General features: G+C 40.8%; 1 protein-coding gene across 1 annotated transcript; it reads left to right on the plus strand.

Moving 5' to 3' along the window:
• The first annotated feature begins 890 nt into the window (after nt 1–890).
• On the plus strand, nt 891–14,367 carry LOC119895542 (lissencephaly-1 homolog B). Its single transcript, XM_038708717.1, has 11 exons — nt 891–1,052; nt 7,502–7,783; nt 9,069–9,153; nt 9,264–9,338; nt 9,702–9,908; nt 11,240–11,408; nt 11,807–11,909; nt 12,140–12,368; nt 12,612–12,713; nt 12,797–12,953; nt 13,109–14,367. The coding sequence occupies exons 2-11, from the start codon at nt 7,752–7,754 to the stop codon at nt 13,180–13,182; spliced, it is 1,233 nt and encodes a 410-aa protein (XP_038564645.1). The 5' UTR covers nt 891–1,052; nt 7,502–7,751; the 3' UTR covers nt 13,183–14,367.
• Nucleotides 14,368–17,999: the final 3,632 nt, after the last annotated feature.

Raw genomic sequence — 17,999 nt, forward strand, 5'->3', positions numbered from 1 at the left:
CTGCACAATAACCCAATAACTCTGTCTCTAATCAGCCACCTCTTGACGGGTTACCACTTATTATTTATTCATCATTCTCTCGTTCTCTCGTTCTCTATTTCAGAGCTGTTCATACTGTTCATATTGTCATATTGTATATTACCAAATCCACCTATACCTCAAGTACATAAGATCTGCACATAATACTTATTTATTCCAGCATGCTTTGCACTATTCTCCACTGCACTGTGTACATGTATGCACGTATGTGTATGTGCACCTGTATATCTCATCCACCTCCGACATATACATAATAATAATATTAATAATAATAATGGTAATGATAATTTACTCCTGCATCATTTGCACAATGCTCATTGCACTATTGTCTCAATCTGTCTATATTGTTTTTGTTTATGGTGTGTATATATGTGTTCTCTATACTGTAGCCGGTGTCTGATTTTATTATTGTATTATTGTATAAGTAAGCACATCCTTAGCAATGTACAATCCAGAGTCAAATTCCTCCTATGTATGCACATACCTGGCAAATAAAGCTGATTCTAATTCCGATTCTGGTATACACCCCTAACATTCCCACATTGCATTTTTTGAATTTGCGTCTGGGATGAATGTAAACAGCAGCAAAAAGAAAATATTTTTGCAACTTTGAGCACAAAATTAAGCTATGTGGAAGTGTAAGTATGTGGGTAATCAACAATGTAAGGAAATGACTCCGAAATATATGAAATATCAAAGTCAAATGTCAAAATACACTGGAGGGGGGCTTTAATTATAATTTTCCAAAACGTATAAACTTGTATTTATGTTGGATTTTCCCTTTAATCCCAACAGCGACACATATGCGGCGCGCCTCCGCTCACCTCAACGTGCGCGCAGCCGATTTCCAGTCGCGACCGTTAGCTGGGGCGAATGCGGTGGTACCGAAGAGGAGAAAAAAAATCTGAACGTACCGGGTGATGTGAAAAGTCACAATACCACATCAAAACCAGGGTTTCCGATCGGATGTTTAGACCAGTCGAGTGGATATGAAAGTGAACATTTGTCAAAGGGTAAGTTAGCAGCTTTTACACTTGTCTGTGTTTTAGTTTTGGCACTTAGAAAGACTTGTTATTTTTTACGACGAATTGCCTCGGTGTCTGCGCTTTCCCGTTCCGATCTCAAAATGGCGGAGAGGCCGAGAGCAAGCTAAGCTAGCTTAAGTGGCAAAGTTGGCATTCCAAAGATCTATTTACTGAACTGAACGTTAAAATAATCAAAAGGTGAGGTTATTCAAATATGCTGAATGTGATTGTCGTCTTACAGCCGCTTGGGTGCTTCTCCGTCAATGCGTGATTTGGATCGAGACACTTGTTGTGAAGCCCAGCTGAACATTTGGCTAACGTTAGCTGCGTCTATTTATGGAAGTTCTGTGGGGATGAGCTAACGTGGTACGTTAGCCGGCTAAGCTAACTTAGGTGCTGTCAGCTTGCTGCCATATTTTCCACAGTCGGGTGAAAATACCCTGACGTAGCTAGTAAATGCATAATGGAAGTGATATATTTGAAACGTTGAAATTATTTGTTGTGAACCTATGTTACGTTACACTAACAGTTAAAACAGTGTTTTGTTGTAACGTTACTGGGGAATATCGGCTAATAATACAGCCATTTAACTTGGGTTACATATCCCATTCTCCTTCACATTTTAACGGGAAACGTTAGGTTATTTTCAGCAAATAGCTATGTTGCCTAGCGGCTTTTAAACGTAGACCAAACTCCCTTTGTGTGTGTTTGGTACGGCGACTGAGTGGCTGTGTAAATCCAGTCTGCTCACACTGACAGCTCCACTTAACGTCTACGTTATAGTGCTAAGCTAACAGTAGCTGGAAAGGGCGTTGCTGAGCCATTGCTGCAACTTTGCCCTTGTGGCCATCGAAGCTTGGAAAGACGTCATCCGAGCCATATTTTGAATTCAGACCTGTTTCTCACAAAAATAAAACAGTCTTTAGCAAATGTGTTGTTTTCATGCATAATACTAGCCCCCTTAAGGTTATCTACTATAGTTTGATGAATCACTATCAGGGTGGAGACTAAAACGGGATCACCATGGAACGCTGTTAATTAATAAGGCTATACAGTTTTTACTTGAGATTAACAAAACTGTCTCCCGATACAAATTTTAATAGCTAATTGAATGCACAGTAATCGTCCAGAAGCTGATATTGCAAAACATTAACTGTGAAGGCCCATGTCTGTGGAATAGGTTATGAACCTTGTACTTAAAGTCCCTCAACGTCTCATGTTGCATGTTTTCACATATAAGTTAATAAGGTGATTATTTTTTTTCTGTTTTTTATTCTGCTATATTTATACTTGAATCTCCACCCATACTTTTTCTCCTCCATATGAGAAGAACTACACCTGTTAAAGCACCATACTTCAGTGGAACATCCAAGATTTATTGGCATCATGCTTTGATATTCTGTCACTGTCTTATTGCATTTAAACCTTGACTGTTGGCATTGATAACAAATGCAATAAGCTTGAGTAACTTTTGAACTTACTGTTTTTATGGCAGGGCAATAGACTAATATCACACAAAATCCTACTATGGAAAGACATCATTGATCAAGAAAATGTAATGACGTACTGTAGGCTACCAGTTAAATGGGGGGGGGGGATTTGCCATGATGTTTGATTTGTAATCAAACATTGCTGTGTTGTTCAGTTTATGCCCGCAGGTACTTGTTTGGCCTGAAGGTCACCCATAAGCGGCGGTATTGTACAGCAGCTTGAACAAATGGAACAAAGATTTCTAAAAGTTTGGCTGATTGTTTAAATCAATTATTATCAAGCAAGAATTGCAACCGTTCTCTGGTTGCAGCTTCCAGGAAGCTGTGATGGACATGTTTCACTATTTTATAGACCAATCAATCAATCAATAGAAAAAATAATAACATTAATTGAAAATGAAATTAACTACTAGTTGTTGTAAACTTAATGTCTCTCATGTTACCATAGCTCAAAGAGATGTACCACTTGCTTACTTAATTTTATACAACAGTCAAACAACCTGAAATTATTGTGTTTATAGTTATATGTAACTCAGAAAGCAAGTCATCAAAATTCACAAAAGTCCTGGGGTGGAACCTGTAGATGGAGACAGGTTGTCTTCAAGTATAAGGATCTTACCGTTACATTTACAGATATATTTCTACATGGTTTTAGAGAATTTTGTTCATTTGGAGAAGAGGTGTAAAGTATCACATCATGCAGCTGCTTGTTTAACTGAACAGGACTCTGTGTTCTAGACACATTTTCAGTGCCCTGAGAAAGACCGATGAGGCATGATTGACGTCACAGTCTGATATTGTAACCGAATGGGAGCTTAATCACGTCATCTGTTCACCTTTTTTACATTTCACTTTAAACCAATCCTTATGGTATGGTGACATTCTTGAGAGAGCAGCATGTAAGTTGTTACATCCGTGTTGTGATTTATGAGTTGATGCAAAGAGATGGGAGGCGGCTCTGTCTCCTAGTGACGTCCCCGTTTTCTTCAATGAAATGTGGTCGTCATGCTGCGTGTGTCTCAGTGGGCGCAAGTAGTCGGTCACATATTGTGATAGGATTGTTTCTCCATCTAAAACACATTATTATAGCTCAAATGTGACCCCCCCCCAGTTTTTTAAGAGATTTCTTTTATACTAGGGATATCCCAGTAAAGCTTTTTTAGCCCTGATCCAGATCAAAGTCTTCAAATATTGGGTATTTGCCGATACTGAGTCCAATCTGATACTTATATTTATCTAAATGTTGATTAAATATATATGACACATTGAATTTCAGCGCTGGCTAAAATGAGAAGCTGCTGCCTGTATATTTTGTACACGGCTCTTTGTTAATAAGAAAGAAAGAGGAAATAGAAGTAGTTCATTATTATCTGATACTTTATTTTGCAGACCCAGGCGTCGGAACAGAGTAAATAATTTTGGAGTTGAAAAACTTGTCACTGCTCTTTGGTAGACAATCTACTGAATGGTGATACTGTTTGAGAACATATCTTTGACGTTCCTTTACTTCATGTTCTTGTCATATAGTGGCTGACATTTGCTGATACAGTAAATCGGCAATGAGGTAATATCAGCCATCCATCGTCAACTGCTTATCCTGCGTACAGGGTCACGGGCGGCTGGAGCCACTCCCAGCTTACATTGGGTGAAAGGCGAGGTACACCCTGGACAGGTCAGCTAATATCAGCCAATGCATCTAATTAATACACATTGAGACTTTAAACAGTAGATTGCTTTATGACACAGATGATGGCAAGCCACTGGATTGAATAAATATATTATTTTTAAAAGCTTGCACAATGTTTTGTTGTGTGTATGGATGGTAGAATCATCAGGTTGTAGGTAGGGCTGGGTTACATGATTAAAGACTACCAAAGTACTACTCAAAATAATATAAAATAAGTAAATTGATGACAACGAATACAATCAATTTATCTAATTACATTAGATAAAACTTTGTACATGAAAAACAAATGTCCAAGTTAGTTTATCTTTAATTACATCACCATATCTCTGTACTTGTGGACAGTCGCTTTATTTAATTTGTGTACTTTCTGTCATCTATCAATAGCAAAAAAACACTAAATTTGTGCGTGAACAATGTATCATTTCAACCGGTCCCTTCTATCATTTCCATGAAATGAAGCCTTGTTATACTTTATACAGTCATAATCTAGCTTTAAATGTAGGCTTGTGCTATGTCACTGTGTTAGTTATTTATATTTAATGAGAGATTCATGTAGTACGGGGGGAACATTGGTGCCCCAGGTGTAGGATGGAGTCGATTCAGTATTTTGCTCAAGGAACTAGAGATCAGACTGTTCGGAGAATGCTCTGCCTGCCAATAGGCCATCATTTTATAGCCAGGCTAATCTGGAAACACTTGTAAGGCTTATCATTTTTTATCCCATGAAAAACTATGGATGTCCGAAGAAGAAGCCAATTTGGGCAGAATTTAATGGATTAGTATTGGCTAAAATAAAGCTGATTCAAATGCTCTCTTTACTCTAGTGTGTTTTGTCCACCTCAGCTAGTGTTGCAGCACTGCTCCCTTTTAATGACAATTATTTGATGACACTAGTGACTGACTTGGGTTGGTGATATGTACCTCCTTAATAAAATTAATACATAATACTGTCTTACTAAAACAGAATTCCCTCGTTATTTTCATCTATGATCCAACTGTTACTTTATATCTAATAAGTCAGGGCCACAACTAGGTCCAATGATTATTTTATTATTGATGCATAAAACTGTTGGTTATTTTATTTTATTTTACAGTTCATCGCTGTCATCCATAAAATGACAGAAAATATGAAAAATTTTCCATCACAGTTAACTAAAGTCTGAAGTGATGTTGAAGTCCTAAGCCAAAGTGGTATACTCATATGAAGAGATGCACATTGTATGACGTTTCAAACCTTCTGGGCGTTCCTCATCCTTTGGTAGAATCCTCTTTATGTGTGCAAATGCAAAGCAACCATTGCATTTTAGTAGAAATGGACTGAGTAGTTAGATTTCCTTTTGATAAGCATGAAACATAGACAGGCTCTTACACCCTTCTTGATTTATGGCTCTGACCATGTTTGCCCTGTTTAGCACTAAGTCTAGATAACTGTACATTTGCCTTTCAATGCGATAACTGACTGAAACCAGGACTCATACTGTTGCTTGTTTAATTTGCACACCCCTTTATCTGTGTGTTCCTTAAAAATGTTTCTTTCAAATGCAGAAGCTCTGAAGTCTCAGGCAGGTGCAGAAGCTACCGAGATTGTCTTGGTTACATAATAGTTTGAAGGTTGGTCTGTTTGGTCAAATGGCTATTTTTGAACCGCGCTGAGAATGCTGCTCAGCTAAAATCACTAGCTCTGTCCTGTCAGCTCGGAGCACTCTTCAGGTTTGCAGGCAGGAAAAAAGGAGTTCTTTCTAGGACACATCAGGCACTTCCCTGGCTTAATGTTTTGTTGTCTCCCGCGGCTGCCATGCTTTGACTGAAAGGAAGTGCTGATCTGTAAAGTAGAAATATATAAAATGCGAATGTTATGAGTATCATTCAATAATTTATTTCCTTTGAGTAGTCTTTTGTGTTTAGAAGCTGCAACTGGCAGCAGACAGTGAAGTGGACAATAATACAGCCTGGGGTGGCATGCTGTTCTGTATGTCTGGGACTAATCCTGTTAGCTCCTGTCCAGTCCCTTCTTTACATTGCACTGTCAGCTGTATGGAGAACTTATGGTCTCTATCACTTAGAAACACACACACACACACACAGACTCTAGGTTGTCTGGTCTAGATGGTAAGCAGCTTAGTGCTATTGTGGCCCCAGATACCAGTGGTGTTGAAGCTCAGGAATAGTCTTATTAGCTTCACAATCCCTGAGTGGTGTGTTTTTGATTTGTCTGTGTGTGCTGTTGATCTGTGCTCTTCTAATGGGATGGTCACATTGCCCCCCAAAATTCTGATTTTAAAACTATAACCAAGAAGAAATGTTTTGATGGATCCTAAAGATTACCGATAAGATAATTGGTACAAAGTCATTCAGGTAAAATGAGTACAATCGGCTGCTAGTAGGGCTGAACAATTAATTGAAATTCTATCAAAATCGCAATATAGTGTACTGCAATTTTCCAATTGCATGGGGTGCAAAGGTGATATGTGTCAAAATACCAATTTAAATTAAATACTGTCGTGCTGCAGAGATGTCCTGGCCTACACATTATATTCTAGAGACTTAAGAAAACATTTTTGTTTGGTACGGATTCCTGCAGAAATCACACCGTAATTCATTTGAATGTTTTTCAATGAAAATTAGAGTAATGATGTAAAAATTCTCATTCACCCTAGTATCGCAAATCATATCGCAATTGCAACATCTGTGAAAATAATTGCAGTTAGATATTTTTTCAAAATTGTTCAGCCCTAGCTGCTGCTAGCTTTTTAAAAATTATGCTTTGCTTAGGCAACAGAGATCTAGATCAAATGTGCAGGAGATAGAGTTGCTAGTCAAGTCTTTTTTTTTTTTTTTTTTTTTTTTTGGTTTGGAAATTGATGTAATGTAAGTTTATAGCAGCAGTGAGTGTTCTGAAGATACATGCATCAATGAATGAGGAGGATGACAAAGAAGCCCTAAGATGGCCTTTTCTCTACTGCCCAGCATTGTTTAGTTAAAGGTTGTTGTACTTCTATATTGTCTTGCCTCTGTGCTTCATTCACACAAACTAGTGTATGTTTTTACTTCTTCTAAAGTATATTTACTTTAAAGAGCAGATTGGAAAACTTTTTCTCAAAAAAACAAACACTTGTCCTGGAACCTAGTTATATGGGTTCAACTGATTGTACTCACTAATTTGTCTGTCAAACCTAGAAAATAAATAAAATTTTTTATGTACTGACGATCAGCTGTAACATTTCTTTCAAATATACTGATTTTTCTTCTCTCTTGATCAGGTGATGGGCACGTTTGATTGGTGATTGAGAGTTGGGCCAGTAAATACTCGTGGAGCCTTGTCCTCAGTTGATTGACAGCAGTATCTCCGGTCCACCTCCCTCTGCGTGGCACTCTCTTCGCCACCTCCGAGTCTCCGAAACAAGAGCGTCACAGAGAGATCGGACACCCCCACCACACACTTCCCAGCCAGACTCCCCCAGCACATCGCCTCACCCTCACCTCCCCAAGAGGGAGCGAACAGCAGCCGCCATGGTGCTGTCACAAAGACAGAGAGATGAACTGTGAGTGCCTGGATGTAAATATGTGGGTGTGCAGGCTCATTACACATGCAAACAAGAACAGCCACGTAGACAAACGCGCTTGTAGTGCTCATGAAGAGGCGCACGTGCTTGCTTTTTAGCAAGCATACCTCGAAGTTTTCCAACTATAGACATACATTACATGTTTTCCTCTCTTCATAGACTGCAGTGGAAAATGTTCAGCTGTTTGGGCTAAATCATTCATAGCTGTTTGGGCTAAATCATTCATAAGAGGTTAATGCAGATGTTGGGAGTGCATTCCTTTTTATAAGAATGAGTAATCATTGTGGAAATGTGGACTTCAAGGTGCTTCACTTGATAGCTACTTAGTGAATATTTCATAACCCACATGACAGGAGCAAAGAAGTGAGGGGGGATGGGGAAGGAGGAGGACCTTAACAAAATGATGGCTGGTTAATATGAGCAGCTCTGTGCAGTGACATCTGCCTGGCTGATCATACGGTATGCATCCCAGTTCAGTACATTCCAGTCCAGACAGCACAAAACATCAGATTTCTTCTATCTTTACTGTTTATGTTGGGAGTTTAATAAACAATTTTTATTGTGAGAATTTAGTGGAAACCCTGCCGGTGATCGCCTTATGATCAAAGTCTAACAGACTGTTATATCAGGGTAATTATTAGCAGCAGCCTGGAAGCTGTAGCCTACATTTAGCACCATCGCTCATGAAATATTCACCCTTCATCTCATAGAAGAGCTGTTCCACTGATTTATATAACTGTCTGCATGTATTTGTGTGCAAGTCTGTATGTGTGGGTTTTAGGGTTGTTTCCATGTGCTTGTCCTGTCCTTGCGTCTTCCGTGCCCGGTGTTCACCCTTTGTGAAGTCTCTGGTTTCCATAGCAGCACAAAACAGTTTCCCAGAGATTTGATCCTTACGTTTTGTTTTCTTCACTGAAGGATCGCAGTGTCTTGCAGTGCTTACTCAAATTTGCTGACATTTAAGGCAGAACTGTGAAACTTGAGTCCCATTGCTCCAATCTGTTAAGACAGGGTGTGGCCTGCCCTCTTTTAAGGAGGAACCAGCATTTCTGTTAAGGTGAAGCTTTATATAAGAAATGACATAAGAAATGACAACCTCACTTTGACTTGATTCTTTTAGCAGAATTTTGGGCAAAATCATATGAAATTACACTGATACTGACCACTTAATAGCAGTGGGTATATGCTAGCGTCTGTGTGGAGGGAATGTGGAACTGGTGGAAACACCTGAAACCTTTTTCTGTTTTATTTTGCTTCTTCACAGAAACCGGGCTATAGCCGACTATCTCCGTTCCAATGGATACGAGGAGGCCTATTCCACCTTCAAGAAAGAGGCAGAGTTAGATATGGTAAGGAGAGACTGGTGCACGACAAATGACAAAAAAAATGTGTAGATTCTTGTTTATTTAGAGGAATGTGGGTCCCCTTTCTCAGCATCTTGTCTTTTCTCCATTTACAGAATGAAGAGGGAGATAAAAAGTATGCGGGGCTGTTGGAAAAGAAGTGGACCTCAGTCATCAGATTACAGAAGAAGGTAAGGAATGTGGTGTGCTTTCCTGAGATGTCGGACATGCTGTACAAGTCGGACATGCTGTACAAGTCACATGTGTAAGGCAGACTAATCCTGTGGACGTGCAGTGTACTTATCGTGACATGGACAATACATCATTGTAATGTAAATCTCAATCCTTGAGGCCATGTTCCCTCACCTAACCAAGAAAAATTGTAATACAAACAACTTTATTTCAGCTTTTTAGCAATCTAAACCACCAGATGGTCAGCACGATGATATTTAATTGTTACGTGTCTAAATCAAATAATATACATAAATGTTTTTATTGGGATAAGCATTTGCTGATGAGTCTCCTCTGCTCCTTGACTCGACGCTGTGCCTCAGGTGATGGAGTTGGAGTCAAAGTTGAATGAGGCGAAGGAGGAGATGACACATGGAGGACCTGTGGGTCAAAAGAGAGACCCCAAGGAGTGGATCCCCCGTCCCCCGGAGCGATACGCCTTGAGTGGGCACCGCGCTCCGGTCACTCGTGTCATATTCCACCCCGTCTTCTCCGTCATGGTCACTGCCTCCGAGGACGCTACCATTAAGGTGTGTATGTTTTTAATAAACGGGGTGTACACTCTGAGCTGCCACGTTATCAGGTACAGCTAACTACATCTGATGCAATCCGTTACAACAGCTCTGTCATAAATACTCAGTTTTTTGATCTTATATTTCAGTTTGGACTGAGGACTGAGGTCTGTGAGGGATACAATATAATCTGCATCACTACGGCCTCCATAATGCCCGTGAAGTTACATTAATACCTTTCATACACAGTTTCAACAAACAAGGGGGTTTATTGTGGGGCTGTTATATTAGACTCTGTACAAATTATCACAATAGACTGTGAGAAATGGTATTGATATATTGGGTAGTTATGTAATTTGGGCTAGTTGAAGAAACTAATTAAAGGGACAGCCCTAAAAATGCAAAAAAAACGTTAAAGAAAATGATTCTGGGACATATCAATGTGAAGAAATAACATTATCACACTAATGTATTATGCATCAGTTTAGTCCTAAGGTCCCATGTGTTCTCTCTGGAACTGTCGAGACTCCTTCAACTTTTCTTATGTTCACATAATAAACACGTAATATGTTTGAGGTGTCTTGAAAATATGTCTGTAGCAGGAATATTAAAGTAGTGATGGCTGTGTGCAGTAGCATCTATAAGCAAAAACAATGAGCGTTGCAGTGCACCACAACATCGCCTCTGCAGCTCTGACCCTTCAGATCAAAGCTGTACTGCAGATCTGAGGCTGTTCTCCCTTTTTATCCTCAGTGCTTCTGCTCCAACACGCTTTCCCCCCACTGCCTCCGCCCTTTATCCTCCTCCCTCCCTCCCTCCCTTCCTTTCTCACTCTGTTTCTTTTTTCTGCTTTGTCACTGCTCATCTATGTGGAGATGGGCTGATGCTCGTGTTGTCAGAGGCAACACTCCCAGAGCACAGCACCTTGGGAAGCGTGCAAATCTGTTTCTCTTTCAACCCATCCCCTTCTTTCTTTTTCAGCCTTTTTGTTAATTAAACAGTGTCGGCAGGTTGTTTTTAATGTGTACAACTTGATTTTAGCAATAAGGATATTCTCAGCCATTTAAACTGAGTTTAAACAGTTTAACATACATGTCTACCTGCATAATTTCCAACATTCAAATTTGAGTTTAATGTCAAAAGACATCTACAACAAACATCTAACCTGACTGTTGATTGTGCTATGAAAACCCATCTCTGATTTTGCATGCCTCGACATCAGTTATGTCAATATAGTGATTTCTGCTGTTAGACTGAGTTAAATTATATTTTTAGGTAATGCATACAGTTTGTGTTTGATAATTGGGCAAGGTGAGACTGAAGTGTCCATCGCCGTCTGTGATTTTTAGGTGTGGGACTACGAGGCAGGGGACTTTGAGCGAACCCTAAAGGGCCACACAGACTCCGTGCAGGACATCTCCTTTGACCAGACAGGAAAACTGCTGGCTTCATGTTCAGCTGACATGAGCATCAAACTTTGGGACTTCCAGGGGTTTGAGTGCATCCGAACAATGCATGGTAAGAGACGTTTACAGAAATAACAATGGTTCCAGTACAGGGAAGAAGTGGTGCAAAAGTGACATATGACAATTTCTTAACTACTCAGTTAAAATGTATGATTTGGTGTAATGTTTGTAGTTACGCAGATATATATTACAAATATTTTGGTTGTAAATCAGTAAAGATAAACTTTGTTCAGAGTACGAGAAGTTAGCATGACAAACATTATCCCAATAAGACCATGTGATATGAATGACCACTGATTCGGGGTTTAGAAACTGATGAACTAATGAAGGGCTAGCTTTATGTCTTAAATGCTTTTGGACACTGACTTTGGGCACGTCTGGCTTTGTGGTTTTTGTATTAAGATGAACTCAGACCAGTTACTCAACATAATTCTTGACTGTGTCATCCAGGTCACGATCACAACGTGTCGTCTGTAGCCATCATGCCAAATGGGGACCACATAGTGTCTGCCTCCAGAGACAAAACCATCAAGATGTGGGAAGTGGCCACTGGGTAAGTGAGGGGAGGGCTTGTTTAGTCTTCCCACCACAAGCTCTCAGAGACTAAGATGTACTTTCAGATTGTGAGCATAGTTTTTCATACACCGGTATATATTTTTTCATTCTTCTTTCCCATGAGCTTAATTGTATCCCTGATAATATTGCATAGTTTACTACTTTACTTGATGCTAAATGCTGTTATATCATAATAAAGTTTTTTGTTATCACTATTTCAATCTACAGGTACTGTGTGAAGACATTTACAGGCCACAGGGAGTGGGTGAGGATGGTGCGCCCCAACCAGGATGGATCGTTGATCGCCAGCTGCTCCAACGACCAGACGGTGCGTGTCTGGGTGACCGCCTCCAAGGAGTGTAAAGCTGAGTTGCGGGAGCATGAACACGTGGTAGAGTGTATCGCCTGGGCCCCTGACAGTGCTCACCCCACCATCCTGGAGGCCACAGGCTCCGAGGTATGTACAGCTGCTGCAGGATCTGACCTTTACCTAAACAGGATGTTTGTGTATCTTTGGTCCAGCTGCATTGTTTCCCATATTTGTTTATAGCAGTGATGAACAGTCTGCACTGAAATAATGACTGCCGCGTAAGATCTCAATGCGCTGTTATTAAGTAAAACTGTAATATAAAACAGAAGAGTTATTATTTCCGTGAGGCCTCGCTGTTTCTTACATCTTCCCTGTATCTCTGTTTTGCAGAGCAAGAAGAGTGGAAAACCTGGCCCCTTCCTTCTCTCTGGATCCAGAGATAAAACAATTAAGATGTGGGATGTCAGCATTGGCATCTGCCTTATGACTCTGGTGAGTGATTGTTTCTATGACTGTCTTCAGTGTTAGTGCTTATAAATGATTGGAGCGGTGGGTAATCTGTCTGGTTTCTTCAGGTGGGACATGACAACTGGGTGCGTGGGATATTGGTTCATCCTGGAGGACGATTCATAGTGAGCTGTGCTGACGACAAAACCATTAGGATCTGGGACTACAAGAACAAACGCTGCATGAAGACCCTGTGTGCCCATGAACACTTTGTTACCTCACTGGGTAAGACACAGTTATTAACAGAATCCATTTTGCATCTCCTGCCTCTCAGACATCTAACACTAAAACCAAAGCTAGAATGCTCACTATGAACTTGTTGAAATTATTTAGCCCATCTTTAATGCAGCGTACTTAACAAAAGTTTACCTCTCTTGCAGATTTCCACAAGACTGCTCCCTATGTGGTGACGGGCAGTGTCGATCAGACAGTCAAAGTCTGGGAGTGCCGCTGAGACTGCCTCCATCTCTTGCCCTGTCCTGCACCCCCACCCACCCTCCAACTCCAAAAGCAGCCCTAAAGCCCAACCCTACCCCACCCATGTCCTGCACCTCAGCCCAATTCCTTCTGTTCTGACACCCAGCCCTTCACCTCTCGCACTCCAAACCATAGTTGACCATGCCCCCCCCCCATCAGTCCAGTCCTATTAAGATGACTATTGTCCTTTTTATGTAAATTATTCTGGATGTAGGGTACGCTTAATAAATGTCACGCAATCTCTGACACATAAACACACTCAAAAGATAAGAAGTATTCCTTGCATGGTGAATCAAAAAAAAATTGTATACTGTTAAATTTGCCGAATTTGCATACTGTTGTCATGACTTCCTGTGGGGTCAAAGGATAAATATCCTTGTGTGCTGGCAGGTGGATTCTGGTTAACGGACTGACTGCACCCCTTGCTGGAGGGGTTTAGGCTTTGTTTTGTTTTACTCCATGCCTCTATTCTTGTGGTCTGTCACTGTGTGGATGGTGATAAAGAAAAGTGTGAGGAAAGTAAGCATACAAGAAAGAGAATGAATGGAAGCTGTCCAGGAGAAGATAAGTTGAAGAAAGAAATTAAGCAGGCTGCAGCTATCTAGTCGAATCGCACAAGGTTCTGCGGGCGAGTGCACGTGTACATGTGTGTATACATAGTGTGTGTGTGTGTTTGTATATTATGACAGGAGAATCTCTCTGCCGTCTCTGCTCTGATGGAGAGAGAGGAGGCAAAGCTTCTCACCCACTGTGTTTATTCATACTACTTCATTTCTTTTAGCAAACTTGCTTTCTAGTAGACACTCACAGGACCTTAACGATCCCTAAGCTGCTGAGGAGCACAGGCACACACCCCATAGCAAAAAGTGTGTTTTACAGAGGAAAAAGTCAGCTCACCTTTTTATGAGGTTTGTGTGTGTGTGTATGTCAGCCCAGAGAATCGCCCGGTGCCCTCTTGCTCACTATCTCTGCCTTGTTAACCCATTGAGGGCTCCCTCACACGGGATTTTCATTCTGCTTTCTGTGGTCTCACTGCTCTCTTTACACACACATGCACACACACTCACAAATGCACATACACGCACAGTAAGAATTGTGTATCAATATATCTGGATGTCATTGTTTGCAACATAATGAAATAAAATTCTGTAAATATAAGTTATATTTGTGTGCTTTCTTTGAGGAAATGAGATGAAGGAAAGCTCCTCGCAGTCAGACAGGATTTACCACTGCAAAGTTTCATAGTAAGGTCAGATACTGCAGCACACCATCCATTCTACATTAATATACTTGTGCTTGGCAGGGGCAGCTGTGAACAGAGTGGCACAACAGTCAGGCCTGCTGTGTTGTGCTGTATGCATGTCAAAGTAAGGGAGCTTCTCAACTTTTGAAATACACTTTATTCTAATTTGGCATCATTTAAATGCTGCCCTGATTATTTTTGCTTGGTACTCATGCACTTGTCATTAACGCAGTGGTTCTCAAACTTTTTTTGTCACGCCCCCCTTCAAAAACCAAAAAAACAGTTCATGCCCCTCCACCCCAGCAAAAGTGGATATCATTTTTATTAATCATCAACAATACAATACAATTCTTGAAATGAACAAGATTCAAGTTAGCAAAATAGCCTCGCTAGCATCAGAGCACTTTTGTTTGTTTATGTCACCACATGAATCATACTCATGCAAGTTTAGGTCCGCTCAACATCCATGACCCCCCTGAAGTGGCTCTACGTCCCCCACCGCCAGTTTGAGAACCGTTGTATTAACGTAAGTTGGAACTGGTTTTAGATGCAGGATTAGTTCAGGTTTTTGTCTTGGCTGTAAGAGTATTCACAACCATTTAATGAGTGTCAACGTGTATACCTTTTTGAATGTGGTGCTGTGACAGCTGATAATACAGAATTTTGTCATTTGGAAAATATAGTTTGGTTCAAATCGGGTAAATATTTTGTGACGTGGAGACCAATGACAGTGTGTGGCCCACAATATGAAATGTTTAAAAAATAATAATAAAAAATGTCGGTCTGATAACTTGAAATCATCAGAGTGAAGCATTTGGCAAGAAATGGGTCACTAGACAAACTGGAGAACTACTGCTCTAGACAGTCAATATTATTTATGTATAACTATCTGGCTCTGGTGCACAGATGTAGGTCTGGTGCTACGCTATGGTCTCTTAAGGCAACCTTCATCTGAGCAGGGGTCAGATGCTGCCTTGTCAATGCTGTTGGAGATGCAGATTGAAGAGGAACAGATCAGTCCTTGACCTAGTAGTTTGTTTTAATGAAAACTGAGATGGCGAGGATGTGGTACTAAGACTTAAAGACTGTCAGTGTGATGTCGAGATAACAGTATGATAACGTCTGACGTTTATTCCTCAGGTACAGCTCCAGTTACATTGCCAGCTCAGACTGGAGTGGCAAAGACATCAGGAGGAAGCAGGGACAGTTCAGGCTCCCTTATCAATTATGTACTGTACCCCAGCCTACTCCCGTGCTCTCTCGCACACACCTGCTCACTCACCCACACAGCAATTACTCTTTCTCCGAGCTCTGCAGTATCCTGGCAACAGTTGCCTGGATGGCAAGTGTGCAAGCAACCACACCTTGCTCTGTCCTGCAGGTTTGTCAGGGTGGATAAACAGGAGGTGGAGGAGTAAAGCACAAGGACAAATGCAGATGCCAATAAGTTATTGCAGCACAAGGTTCACATAGTAAAGGGACACCGACAATGGGAACACAGTATGGTGGACTGAAACTGGTGAGCTAGACGTGTACGCAGAGAAGTGAAAAGTGGGTCTTAATGAAAGGAAAATAAACCTGTCTCAAGTCTGAAACTCCTGTTTCTCAACAGAGCCACCGGAGTAGAAACATTGGCCTACATCCGCCCGGCACATCTCTCACACTTTCCGCCTCATGCAAGCTTTAAGACATCAAAACAAGGCAGAAGAAGCTCACTTTCTAATTCATAATGCTTCTAAGTGACCCATTTCTCTCCCTCTGACAGAACTGTTGATATAGATTTATGGCAAGAGAGAAAGTGAAAGAAGGACCTGCAAAGAGGTATTGATTTAGATAAGCTGGCATGATATGAAAGTGTTGAGAGGTTTCAAGGTCAGGGGATACACCAGACCTTTCTCTTTCAGATGCAGCAGTATGGATTCTCTAGGAGAGGATTGAACAGTGTCGCATAGTAGCAGGCTGACTTTTCCTTAATGATCATATGCAAACAGATGCTAGTAGTTAAAAGTGTGCAGACAGCTGCAGGGTCTGTGTAAATATATAGGTTTGTGTGTCATCCCAGTATAGCTTACATGAGTCCCACCACAGTTTACGTGAGCAGTGTTCTAATCCCTGCAAAGCCTGAGGAGGACGATGGGGAGGTTTGGAACAGCTTTGGATAAGGTAGGTTACAGGATGTGGCGCCCTCCAGTGGTAGCATGTATGAAGAGGTCCAATGTCCCTTTAAGGAAAAAAAACGCTTCCATGCACTGTGTTCAAGTGAGCAGTGGTCACATGGATGTCATGGAACAGATAATAACCCTGAACATCTCGGGGGTGGGGGCGGTGTTGAATTTGGTGAATTATTATTTTTATTTTTATTATGTCTTCACAATGACCGTAAGATCAAGAAAACCCTTCAAAGTGAAGACATTTTTGTTTGACTCAGGCATGCTTTCCAAAGTCCGTGAATGGGGATGTAACTGGAGTTGTGGTCAGGTTAAGAAGATGTTTTTTTGATTACTTAATCAGAGTGAACGTAAAGTTTTCAACACAAACCTCAATCAGATCTGAAGATCTGACCATGTGTAGATATCCAAGAAGTTTACATGTTCAACTTGTCAAAAGAAAAAAATGACCCAAGAAATAAGCTAGTGGAGATAATATATACCACATTTTAACTGATGTTGTCAGTCTATAAGATGTTTCACATCCTTTGACATTAAGTTAAGTGTACATGTGGGGTATTAGAAATGGTTAGGGTTATAAGTAGGTTTGGGGTTTTGATTGTGAAGTAAATTTTTGTTCCTTCCTATTTTGTGTGTCGGAAATGTTAGAACCATTTTTTTGCACATTCATCACATGCAAGCAACAAATCTACAAGTTTCAAGTCAAACAATAAACGTATTCTTATTATTTTGCCCCTCATGTCTGTGACTCCACTTGATCTTTGAACACTTTCTCTGTTCAAGTCTCCTGTATGCCATTGCTTCCTCTTTCCTCTGCTCTGTGGAACTACTAGTGATGCAGCACTTCTAACTGGGTCAGCCCTTCCCTGCCTCACATTTCTCCAAGCCATCTCCTACTCCACCTCCCCTTTTCCCTCTGTATATGCATACATGCATTTTTTTTTTCCCATTTAGCTCATGTGCTTACCATGTGCTCCCTCCTCCCTGTTCTTTCCCTCCTCCCCCTTTTTCTGCCTGATTCATTTTCTGCCATGCATCCTGTCATGGTGTCTCAGCCTGTTGCTAAATGACCCCCACCCCCTCACAGACAGTCACTTACATTTGTTTCTTTATATCTTGAGTTTCAGTGTTTTTCAAGTAGTAATGGTGTTAGTAGGTTTGTATGTGCAGGCAGGGCACATGGCGTGGTGAAGGCAGCTCTAATATACTTCTGGGCAGCTGATTTGATTGGCTGAGACGCTAAGACCTTGTGATGCAATGGAGTATATATACGACTGTGTGGTGCTCAATGAAAGACTGTTACTACGCAACCATACGTAGACTACATACATACATCTGTAGACAGTATATAGACAAACACACTACTGTAACATAAACTATTGT

This window comes from Micropterus salmoides, unplaced genomic scaffold (assembly GCF_014851395.1).
Source record: "Micropterus salmoides isolate LMB-PRFRI ecotype aquatic unplaced genomic scaffold, ASM1485139v1 Ms_hic_scaffold_9, whole genome shotgun sequence".
Lineage (NCBI taxonomy): Eukaryota > Metazoa > Chordata > Actinopteri > Centrarchiformes > Centrarchidae > Micropterus > Micropterus salmoides.